Raw genomic sequence first — 12482 nt, forward strand, 5'->3', positions numbered from 1 at the left:
GATTTTGAGACTGGGATTTAAAGGCATTTAATAATTTCTCTCAGGGCTGTGTTTTGCATTCCGGGACCATGTTTTTGTTTTGTTTTGTTTTGTTTTTCTTTTTGTCAACTTGACACAAGCTAGCATCCTCTGGAAAGAGGGAACCTCAATTGAGAAAATGCCTCCATTAGAAAGCCTGTAGGTAAGTCTATGAGGCATTCTCTCAGTTAATGATTGATGCAGGAGTGCCCAGCCATTGCAGAGTGGTTTTCCGGTGGTCCTAGGTGGCTTAAGAAAGCAGGCTGAGTGAGCACAAGTCAGTAAGCAGTGTTCCTCTATAGTCTCTATCAGTTCTTGTCTCTAGGTTCCTGTCTTGAGTCCCTGCCCCAAATTCCTTTTACAAGGGACAATGATCTGGATGTATAAGCCAAATAAACTCTTTACTCACCAAGTTGTTTTGATCATCGCACTAGAAAGCAAACTAAGACAAAGGGGCCTTGCTTGGGGTTCATGTGAGAATGTGACACTAATGGTTATGGACCTCAGGAACCAGCATATTGCCTTCATTTTCAGTTGATAATCTTCCTTCTGTCAACATCTATCTCCTTAATACAGACAGCACATGCCTGGCGGTGGTGGTGCACGCCTTTAATCCCAGCACTTGGGAGGCAAAGCCAGGCAGATCTCTGTGAGTTCGAGGCCAGCCTGGTCTACAGAGCAATATCCAGGACAGGCACCAAAACTACACAGAGAAACCCTGTCTCGAAAACAACAACAACAACAAATACAGATAGCACAGCATTTGGGAACTTGGGAAACCTTGGCTATTCTGGTAATCTGCTATCCTAGTTTTCCTAGGACACAAAACTGGTATTGGAAGTTAGGCTCTGGGGCAGGTGTTTCTGAGTTTTTGGCATCTTATCCAAAGAATTAAAAATAGGGCTCACACAGATTTACAAAAAAAGCAAGGTAACTTTGATTCGAGCAAAGCCATAGTGCAGATTGTAGAGGGAGACACTGTCAAGATTGACAGCTGGCCACATGATTGACAGCACTCATGAGGGCCCAGAAAAGGGTCAAGAGGACAGCTTGCAGGAATCTGCTCTCTCCTTTCATTCCGTGGACCTCAGGAGTTGAACTCAGGTCCTCAGGTTTGACAGCAAATGCCTTACTGGGCCATCTTGCCAGCCCCTTTCCTTTCTTTAACAAATGAAATCATAAGGTCTTTCCAGAGGTGACTTGAATGGAGTTGTAAACTGATAATAGAAAACAAACAAACAAAAAATGGGTCACAGAGTTGAATAAGGGAGTTAAAACTCTTCTTTTGCTGTGGTGGGGTTTTGAGATCCATAGCTTTTGTAACTGGGAAGGTAGAAAGGCCATGTGCACTGAGCCTCAAGACAACACCGTACTATTTTAATGTTCCCATTTAAACATCTACGGAAGAGGAAAACTGTCTCTGTCCAAAACCTTCCCAGCGACTGCTGTCCCTGCTTTTCCCTTCTCCACTTTCAGCTGGAACGAAGCTTGGACCAGACATCCAGGTGAGCGGCCCCTTCCTCTACCCACTCTCCTTAGTCCTTCTACACTGCCTTACCATTGCCTTACCATTGTCAGCATCAAATTCGGAGCTTTGGAAAGGATTGTGCAGCTGACCAAACTTCTCAGGCTCCTTCTCATCCCCTGGTCACATCTCTTTACTGGGCACAAGAGTGAAAACGACGCGGTAAGACAATCAAAGAACATGTACTTTCTCAGATGGAGAAACCATGGCAAGAGACAACCAAAGCGATTGACTCACCCATGGCTTAAAAAGCAGCAAAACAGGAAGTTCTCAGGTTTTGAATTTGTATTATCTTGTAAATCTAAGGACTCAACCTGTGGGGTTGCAAATCATGAAGGTGAGGCTGCTGGCACACACTCGCAAGCAGTCGCTGACAGGCTTCAGAACCTCTTGAATATTAGTCATGGCAGAGATGAGTGCCAAATGGGGCAGTGCATAAGGACATCTGCCACTCACACAAATGGCCCCTGCCAAGCCAAGCGCACAGAGAAAACCAGCTCCAGAATTTGTAAGCAAAGAAGCTGAGGCAGGGGAGTCGTTGATAAGTTCTCCCAGAGAGCGATTCTAGTTGTTTTTGTTTTTGTTTTTTTTCCTGGTGCTGAGGACCGAACCCAGGGCCTTGTGCTTGCTAGGCAAGTGCTCTACCACTGAGCTAAATCCCCAACCCAATATTAGTTTTTTGATGAGTTACCTTCCAGTATCCATGTAGCTCAGGGAGACCTTGAATTCACATCGATCCTCCTGCCTCAGCTTCCTGAATGCAAGAATTACAGGCCTGCAAGATCCTAATTAGGCAGTCCCTAATATTATTTATTATGTGTTTGTCCCGAAGCCTTTAGTGATGTATTTTTTTTCAGTACACACTTGGATTCTCCATACTCAATGAATTACACAATAGAAACGGAGCCCTAATTCATTCAGAATAGAAACTAGACATTAACACTCCTCCATTACTACCATGTGGTGACATGCTGGGACTCCACAGCATACCTGGCAGCATGGTGATTGGTTGTTAAAAGCAAGGAAGTGTTGATGTTTGCCAAGGAGGAAGAACTGGAGGTGCCACTGTCTTGAACACCTCCCTCCCTCTCCTCCCTCTTTTTTTCTCCTCCCCTCCCTCCCTCTTCCTTCTTCCCCCTTCTTCCCCCTCCTTCCCTCCCTTTCTTCCTTTTTTTCTCCTTAACATATCCAAATACCATATTAACAGGCCTATAATTTTCCTTTTGATTATTTTAGTTGGAAAGTCTACTCTGTGACTAACAATTAGAGAAAACCAGAGAATCATGTGCTGGATCTGTGCTTCTCAATTTAAGAAATAGTCCCCCGTGAAGTCATATCTGTCCATCCTTAGCACCTGGGAGGCTCTGGCGGGAAAGGTGAAACCTGAATGGGTGAAGGTAGGGGTCCGCACTTCCCTTTTGAATCTGAAAAATATTGATGTGGTGAATTGAACTGCTTTATTATCAACTTACAGTTTACCAGTTATACAGCCTAAGAAATCATGCTGGAAACAGGAGGGGCATAGAGTCTACATATCAGCATCTTGCTTTCAGATTTGACCTCTGTGGAAGATCGCTTCCCAAAATGAATCATTTACAGAGAATGATGAAACCACCTTCTGGAGTTTGAAAAGAGACGAGGCTGCTTTAAGAGAGAAACAGGAAGTTGTAACTAGAAGCCCTCTGAATGCTAAGCCATCGCTCGTGAAGTAGCAACAAAGTAGCAGCGTTTATTCTGAAATCCCGTGGCTGACAGCCCGTGCTAGGCAAACCTGTTCAAAGTGCTCATCCCTCACCCAGGAATTTTTCTGAGCATCACGTTCGAGCGGAGAATGGCGGGGCAGCTTCGGCTTACGTCAGGGAAGGATGAAGATCATTTTCAACACCAGGGAGCAGTGGAGCTGCTTGCCTTCAATTTTTTGCTCATCCTTACCATTTTAACAATCTGGTTATTTAAAAATCATCGATTCCGCTTCTTGCATGAGACTGGAGGCGCGATGGTGTATGGTGAGTGTGTAAATGGTGGGATTCATGTGAAACTTGTTGCCTGGGCGTAAATAGACACTTGTGCTCAGATGGCAAAGTACCCAAAGTGAGGAGAAGATGCTGACTGAGGTGTCGTTAGCTTGATGGGAGGTGCTGCGATGTTCTGAATGCTAGCCTCTTTCTAGAGGAGCGGCAGAAATTCGCCCGGCCGCAGAGCGGCTGTCACAGTCCTGTTCTGAGGCAGCACATTGTGTGAGTCTGTTGACAGCTGGAGTCCTTTGTCATGCAGGGCGTCGTGGAGCTCTGGTCCTGATAGTGGTCAGAGCAGCCTCTTCCTAGGCAGCCAGAGGAGCGTGCAAACTTAACCGAATCGCTTCAGATTCCCTGGAGGAAATACTCTTCCAATTATTTTCAAAAAGAAATACTTGTAGAAACTGATCTCAACCCTGTTACGGGAATCATTGTGTCCAAATCCTTTTTCATCCTACGAACACTGTTTTAGCTTCTGATAATAAAATGTGTTAAACCAAGACTTTCCTATGCAGTACTGTCTATTGCTTAGCCCGAGTTCATGTGATCTTGTTTATGATACTTATTTGTGCTCTCACACACTTTCTCCTGCTTCTGCTTTTTTTTTTTTTTTTTTTTTAAATTTTAGACAGGGTCTCACTCTGTGGCCAAGGCTGGCCTGGAACTCACTAGGCTGGCCTCATACAATGATCCTCCTGCCCCAGTCTCCTGAGTACTGGAGTAATAGGCATAAGTAACCACACCTGACTCTGTAAACCATGTGGAAAAGTGTTAGTTTAAGATTTAACCTCCCAAAGTGATGTTCTTTCTATGCAAGTTACCATGTCATCCATGCTTTTTGGAAAGTTTAATTAAATGTGATTATGTAGTCTATACAGACTAGGCTGGATTACCTAGTTTTTTAAGGTAAGATACAAGGCACCAGTACTGAACTGGTACCGAGACAATTGTCGCACTACCAACTGGCTTCACTACCTTATCCCACCTAGTAAAAAATAACAACTTTGAACACAATGCTAACAGTCAAAGGGCTGCCGTAATGCGTAGTGAAGAACATACTTTTTGGCTTACCCTTATTTCAGTTGTCTTGAGGCCCTTTGATATGTCTGAGGTCCAGGGGACAAGATGAGGGCACATTTTCTGTGCTAAGCGTGTGATGTCCTGATGTTAAGTATGTACTGCCCTGAAGTGAAGCATGAGAAATCCTATCCTTAACTAGATCCCCTGCGAGACATCTGAGCTATAGGACAGACATTTAAGGCCAAGCAGTGCAGTTTGTTTTCAGGCAGCCAGTTCAGAGCAGAGTTCAGTTCCTTTGTGCTGGGAGTCACACAGCACACAGCAAACTTTTCAGGGTGGGGGTTGAACTCAGAAGAGACATGCCTAAACAGAAGGGCACGGCATGGTGCTTTCAGAGGCAGAGCCCCAGCCATGAGTCATTCTCCCTTTCTCCATAATCGATTTACCAGGATCTTTCTCTGTCTTGGGTAATAAATAATCCAAAAGATACAGGATGTAATCTGAGAAGCCAGAAACAATGCCATCCTTAGCATCATATCCAAGGGCTGTCCATACCTTAGTGATGCAACACAGGTTTAAGATTAAGTCCTTATTAGAGGAAAGATTACCCCACAGCCTTAAAGTTGCTTGAATTATAACTATTGTTGCCAATTTCTTTCTTTACTGTAGGGAGATTGTTTTATAAAAGTAGCTAAAATTTGATTGAATTAACTTCTGATTAAATTTTGGCTAATAAAGAGGCATGGAGGTCCTCCCCAAGCTGAACAGCCAGGTGTCATGGTCCTCCCAGTGTATGTTCATACATTTCAAGCTGTTAATGAGGTTTTGTCTCATTTTGTTAATGAGGCTAGACTCTGAAAATTCATCAGGATGACCTTCACATTCTTCTTCCAGAATAATCAAAATGCTATACCTGAAGCGCTTCATACTTTCTGTCAGGGGTGCAATGAAATAGTCAAACTAAAACCCAGGGAAAAGAGGAACTCTAAGAAATATTTCTTAATAGTAAGTGGGAGAGAACCCCAAATGCATTAGTTGCCCAGTCTTTTAAATGAATATGGAATTCATACAGTGGAAAGGGACTTCAGCAAACAGAAGTCCCGTTTTACAGAGGAAGGAGGACTTATGGAGGTCATGGTATTAGTTTGTTGTTGAGCTGGGGTTCAGCATGGCTTTTAACTAAGGATGCTGAGACAGTAATAGGTAAATTTCTTCAGTGATATTCCAGGGTGTGTGTGTGTGTGTGTGTGTGTGTGTGTGTGTGTGTGTGTGTGCGCGCGCGCGCGCAGGGGGTGGGTGAGTAGGGGAGAAATACAGAAGAGCAAGCACCAAATATATGCTCCTGCTGCAAGCACTTTAAGGGCTGGCCATATAGTTTCTTTTCTAGCAGGTCTGACAAACTGAAATTCCAGGGTAAACCCTCTCTCCAACCTGAGGATGGAAGTCGTTGTTTCTATGGGAGTCTGGTGAGATGCGTAGTGAGGACCAATGGGAAAGGAAAACTAACTTAGATGTTTTAATTTTCTTGTTTTACAGTAGTCTGCAGCAGCCCCCCCACCCCACCCCACCCACAGGCTTGCCACCTTAAAGTAGACTGCAGCAATTCTCTCTACCCTCCAGGCTTGTCACGAGGCACCTTGGAGAGTGGCCTTTTTCTTCAGGCTTATCGGTGAATTAGGCTAGCAGCCCCTACTTTTCTGGCTGTACCATCTTGCCATCATTGACTGATTGAACAACTTGTCATTTGCCTCTATGCTGAGACTGGCATTTTCTTCAAGGCACCACATTCCCTGTCTCCCTCTCTGCAGGCATTCTGATGACCTGTGCCAAATGTCCCTTAGAAGATTCAATAGATGTTGATACATTTAATCAGTGTACTTGGGAATCCAATTAAAAAAATCCTAGGGATCAGAGGCTCAGAAAATGAACAGTTAGAGGATAAACAAGGGGCAGTGTGACCAAGCAGAATGTTGAACAGTTCTTTCATAATTATTGTTAGAAACAATTTTCAAGTTGTTAACCTTAAAATATCATATGCAGGGTTATAGGGGCCAAGAAATTTCCTCTGTGTTGATTGGAAATAAAACTGAAGATATAAATACAAGTAATTGCTTATATGAAAAAAGTCTCCTTTCATTATTATGGGTCATGGGATGCTTTTAAAAATTAGTGGCGTCATTGTGGCAATATTTTTGCTTCACCAGGCATGGTGAAGGATAATTGTCGCTCATGACATCCTATGGCTCTGGTTATTTCAAAATGGAAGAATAAGGAACAGTAATAATCATTTAAACTGCACTAAAAGTCAGAATGAGCGTTAATGGTCAAAATATTGATTGGCAGCAGCTGGAACACTTAGCGCTGCTTACTCAGGGCCTAGAGTCATCTCCTCAATGTTCATAAAAGAGCACTGGCTCCTTGGTCCCTGATAGCATTAAAGAGTCCCTTGTGTCTCCCTGGGGGCTGCCACATCTTGCAGGCCATTTGTAATGCCATACCTTTGAGGGTTGGAATTTAAGACTAGGGACAGAACAATTTGAACATCTTAGAGTTCTATCTTTGGTTTTTACCGTCATCCAATTAGAGACTCTCCTGAATCCTTGTAGAAATTTGTTCATCATTTAGTAGGAACCAAGGGAATTCCAAGTCTCTATACTTAGACTTTTGAGTTTCTCAAAAGCCCTGTCATATTCAGATATTTTCTGATCCCTTAAAAGTATTTTTAACTGGCCGGGCGGTGGTGGTGCACGCCTTTAATCCCAGCACTCGGGAGGCAGAGCCAGGCGGATCTCTGTGAGTTTGAGGCCAGCTTGGGCTACAGAGTGAGTTCCAGGAAAGGCGCAAAGCTACACAGAGAAACCCTGTCTCAAAAAAAAAAAAAAGTATTCTTGACTAAGTTTAATAGAGCAATATAACTTAAGCAAAAGCTAGGGTTGTTTTTTTTTTCAGGTTTAAAGAAACTATAGTCACAAAACTGTCTTTCTCCAAATCTTATGTAGGCATTGATTTCATCCCACCCCTTCTCAGAGGTTCCAGGCTGAAATTGGATGGCTGGCATGATGTGTCTCCCACTTACTGGTCCAGTTTTGCTCTGATACAGCTCAACCTGTGCCCCCCACAGCCAAACCCACACTCTCATCCCCACTCTCCCCTCTGCCCCGGCCTGAGTGGTCCTTCTTAGGCACTGTGCCTGTTGAAACCTGGCAAACTCTGTTGAGAAAGCACCCAGGCTCTCTGTGAGGTTCAGTGCTCTTAAGGCTGATTTTTTCCCCTCTCTCAGTAGTGGGACGTATTGTATTGTTATGTGACTTCATTTCTGGTCTGATTTTTCTCATCTGTGAAATGAGAAGGACATGAACTCCTTTCTAGCTTCAAAATTTCTCCAAAATTCAGACCCAGACACACTTGAGTCAGATATCTTGGAGCGACTTCCGTTAAACCCAGTAGCTTTCTTTGTGGAATCAAATAGTCAATCATGACATCTAGCCCTTTCTCCTAGACACGATTTTACTTAGTAGCATTGATTTATCACTTCTAGTTCTCCCAGGCCTGCTTTGACCTTTAATTCGGTGCTCAGTAAATCTTACTGAATTTCTACTGGAATCCTTCACTAGGAAGTGACCCCATCAGAGCACTTAGGGGTGGCCGTGTGCATCTCTGTAGGTCCTATTCTCACTAAATCAGAGTGGCTCTGCCTTAACCTGAAGGATCTGCAGGCTAGGTGGTTAGGATCAAGATTCTCCGCTGTGCTATAAAAAGCTTGATTTTTGTGCCCAAGGTTTTTCACACTGTATGGTGTTGGCTAAATTAAGTAAGTAGAGGAACTGAATCAAAGACATTTTTTTTCTACGTAAGATGTTATATTGGGGCGTACTGGTGCACACCTGTAATCCCAGCGCTTGGGAGGCAGAGGTGGAAGGATCAACACAAGTTTCATTACAAATCACCCGTGCATAGGAAGTTACAGGCCAGTGAAGGCTGTGAGTTAGACTCTGTTTCAAAAACTAGAGGGGAGGGATTTTTTTTTTTTTTAAGTAAAATAACTTCTGTATTCTAAATAAGCCTGTGTATTGTGCTGAAGTTCTGAACCTTCAGAGTTGTACAGCTTTGGCCTGGCTGCCCTGGTGCCTCTTTATCACTCCTCTCAGGTCTGAAGGGCTACTGAGGCTGTACATCACGAGAGCGGGGTTATTACTCAAGCTATTTATGAGCTATTATCTAGCGTCTAATTGAACTAAACTCATAGGATTAGTGACAGGGAATATTAACCTTTGTTATCTCAAAACATTGATATATAATAAAAACTAGCTAACAAATAGTATGAATCATGTAAAAATTTACAGCTGTAAGGACTTTACACATATTAACCCATTTAATCCTCACAACAGTCATTTTTAGATAGGGAATCTGGGACAACAGAGAATCAAGTAACTTGCCCAATGTCACACAAGTACTTAAGGCCAGGTGTGGGACTCAAAGCTTGCCAGTTTGGTTCTATATGGCTTCCAGGTATCATAAATGTGTGTGTCTGTGTTTTCGTGTGTGTGTGTGTGTGTGTGTGTGTGTGTGTGTGTGTGTGTGTGTGCTCAGTCGAGCATGCATATACACACATAAGTGCATAAAAAAGAGATTATTGCTTTCGAGCTATAGATGAGAAATCCAATACTCAGAGGCACAGGGTAACTGGTAATTGCAGGGCTGTGTTTCCAACTCAGGACTATGTTGTCAGTGCTCCATGCCCCAAGCATTCACTCTAGAATACCTGCTGTTATTTACAAAAGGTTTATTTTGTTCCAGGCAATGGTACCTGTGCTGGCTAGTTTTATGTCAATTTGACACAAGCTAAAGTCATCTGAGAGGAGAGAACCTCAATGCAGAAAATGCCTCCTTAAGATCATGCTGGAGGCAAGCTTGTATGGCATTATCTTAATTAGTGATTGATGGGGGAGGACCCAGCCCATTGTGGGTGGTACATCCCTGGGCAGGTTGGTCCTGGGTTCTATAAGAAGACAGGCTAAACAAGTCATGGGAAGCAAGCCAGTAAGCAACACCTCTCTGTGGCCTCTGCTTCAGTTCCTGATCCAGGTTCCTGCTTTGTTTGAGTTCCTGTCCTGGCTTCCTTCAATGATGAACAGCAATATGGAAATGTAAGTCAAATAAATCTCAACTCCCCAAGTTGTTCTGGTCATGGTTTTTCATCACAGCATTGGAAACCCTAAGACAGTACCTTTGGAAGTTTGCAAAATAAATATAAGGAAGCCAGAGAATTAGAAAATGTACATGCTACACAGAGTTGGAGGGAACATTTTTGAGTGTGGTCTCAGATTTGGGTCACCATTGTGTTCTTCTTATCAGAGTATGCCCATTCAGTATGTGGGGGATTGTTGTGGTCAAGGGCAGTTCAGTTCCTTTATTACATGAAACCTCAGAAATGGTAGTGTCCAGAGCAAAAAGCCCAGTGTAACCCAGTGGAAGCAATACTGTGACATCACATTCATGCTAAGTAGCTGGAGCTGAAGTATTCCAGGGAAAGTGATATGGCTGCCTGGAAACACCTGCCCACACTCCCTGGGGAAGCTGCCTTGCCAATTGCCCTGTTTGGATTTTAAATACCTGTGGATGTCAGAATGTGTGTGGTAGATGTTTTATATAGCCTGAGAAAGGAAAGTGAATCAAAACAAACAAACAAACAAACAAACAAAAACAAAAAACGGGCTTTCACCATATGTTAGTTGGACTGAATTTAATTTTTGGAAGAGTCTGGAAGATGATGACTTTAATTTCAGGGGTCTCAGAACCCTGAGAGCTTCATGCTGAGTTGACACTGTTGATCTTGGTAGAATTCAATCCTATTGGCTATCGATGGGAACTACTGTCTCTGCTGTCTTATACAGTGCTTCTAACAGCCTGGGCCCTGCCCTAATTGCATCATCCGCTAAAGAACAATGACCCAAAGCAGGTGGGTATGATCAAAAACTCTGGGCTGCGGCCCAGCAGTGTGTCTACATCCTTCTAGGTGGCTCCCACGTATTCACACTCCAGTGCTTCTCTAGGAACAGCATTAAACAGGCAGTTGCTGATTTCGTCTTCTACCATCTTTTCCGCCTAATCAGGATGAAAACCATCTCCCTTCTTGGAAGCTCCTTTTACTGTCCCCAACATTACGCTACTAGGAAAAAAATGATAGATCGCTTTGTAAAACTGTGAATTAAGAAACCACTGTTCAGCCAATATGTATCTAGTTGGACCCTCTTGTCTACAGGTCTGCTGACAGCCTCTTAGGGATCCTAAGGAAAGATGTTGGCTACAAAAAGCTGGTGCCTGAAGTAGTTTCCAGGGAAAAGTAATCTATAAGACACGTTAGAAATCCCCAAACCCAGTGAAATATGTGTGTTGCGTTACAGATGTGTATGTACACATGCATGTTGTGTGTTATGTGCATGCTCACATGTGTGCATGGCATATTAGTATTATCTAATATGTACCAAGGGTGGATGGTGGGCATGAGGTATCTTACTCTGGAGAGAATATGATGGTTGGACTTGTGCCATTTTTCATGGGACTCTTCCACACAAATATTTTAAAGTTGTCCCAAGGTGGACAACTTCATGGAGGGCTCTCCATCTGGGTGTATATAGGGGTGCTCAGGCCGGGAGGTAGCACACTCTAGTCCTGAAATTATTATGAAACATTTTTCCCCACCAGGGAAAGTCCGTAGTGAAGAGCATGAAGCAATGAATTGTGTCCCTTTTAGCAACACCCACACTCAGCTTTCAAATTTAGAAGGTTGGTGGGGGCAGGGCCAGGAAAAAAACAAAAGCCTTAAATAACAGGCAGTATTGTATATATAGATATCTTGCTTTCCATTTTATCCCTGACTAAACTCATGTTTAAACCAAATTACTAAACAGGAACTTGTTGGGAAATGCATTTGGACATTGACACCCAAATCTTTGTCATCTCTTTCAACCAGTGTGAGTACCAAGACTTTGATCAGGTGACTAGAGAATGGATAACCATTAAAATAAGAAGTTAAAAGTATCAGAGATGCAGTTAAACTCCAATATGTGTACATGTTGGCTTTCTTAGAGCAGCATGCTCTTTCCTTCCTTGTGGCCCTTACTGGTCACCCCCACGGCCTGACTGCCCACTCATCTATGCATGCCTCTCCATGGCGGCTGTGTGTCTCCTCTTTTCCATAGACTAAACCCATGCACATCCTTACATGCCTGGGGGAGGCTTCCTCCAGTGCTGTGAGGACTGGGCTAGTTTATCTTCCCTTTAAACTCCTTGGAGTTTAAGATTCCCTGGGACTTGACACATTATATTTTGAATAGAGTTTTAAGACATGTTCAGGGCTGGGGATGCACCTCAATATCAGTGCTTGCCTGGCACGTACAGGACCTGGCTTCTATTCAGCAACAAGTGAACAGAAACCCTGCCCCTGACTCCCCTCTTCTTCTCTCCCCTCTTTTCCTCCCTGTCTCTCAAACTCTTCTATGAAGCTCCCTGGCAGGGTTCCCTTCACTTATTCCAGAACTATTTGTCAGCAAGGGGGGAAAAGAAGGTTCCTGGAGCTGAGGATGAAGTCAGTGTACCCTGAGCACTTGGCTGTGTGGGGAGGGATGGGCAGCTGAAAAAACAAAACAAAACAAAACAAAACAAAACAAAACAAAACACAGGGCATCCCCTGTGTGTGGGGTTATATGTTTGCAATATCAGCTACTGGTGATGGGCTGGCAGGAGGAGCGTGAATTTGAGACCCTGTCACAACACAAACAAATAGAACTTTGTGATGTGAAAGGAGAGAGAAAGAGAGAGAGAGAGAGAGAGAGAGAGAGAGAGAGAGAGAGAGAGCGCAAACCCTAGTTTGTTTGTTTGTTTGTTTGTTTTCACCACCCATG

The 12482-nt window shown here is 43.5% G+C and overlaps 1 protein-coding gene across 1 annotated transcript in view; it reads left to right on the top strand.

Moving 5' to 3' along the window:
• The first annotated feature begins 3255 nt into the window (after nucleotides 1-3255).
• Nucleotides 3256-12482, top strand: part of Slc9a9 (solute carrier family 9 member A9) — a 549322-nt gene continuing 540095 nt past the window's right edge. The window contains exon 1 of the mRNA XM_059268372.1: nucleotides 3256-3549. Within this exon, the coding sequence (XP_059124355.1) occupies nucleotides 3375-3549 (175 nt within the window). The 5' untranslated portion in view covers nucleotides 3256-3374. The remainder of the gene's footprint in view (nucleotides 3550-12482) is intronic.

Source organism: Peromyscus eremicus, chromosome 7, assembly GCF_949786415.1.
Source record: "Peromyscus eremicus chromosome 7, PerEre_H2_v1, whole genome shotgun sequence".
Lineage (NCBI taxonomy): Eukaryota > Metazoa > Chordata > Mammalia > Rodentia > Cricetidae > Peromyscus > Peromyscus eremicus.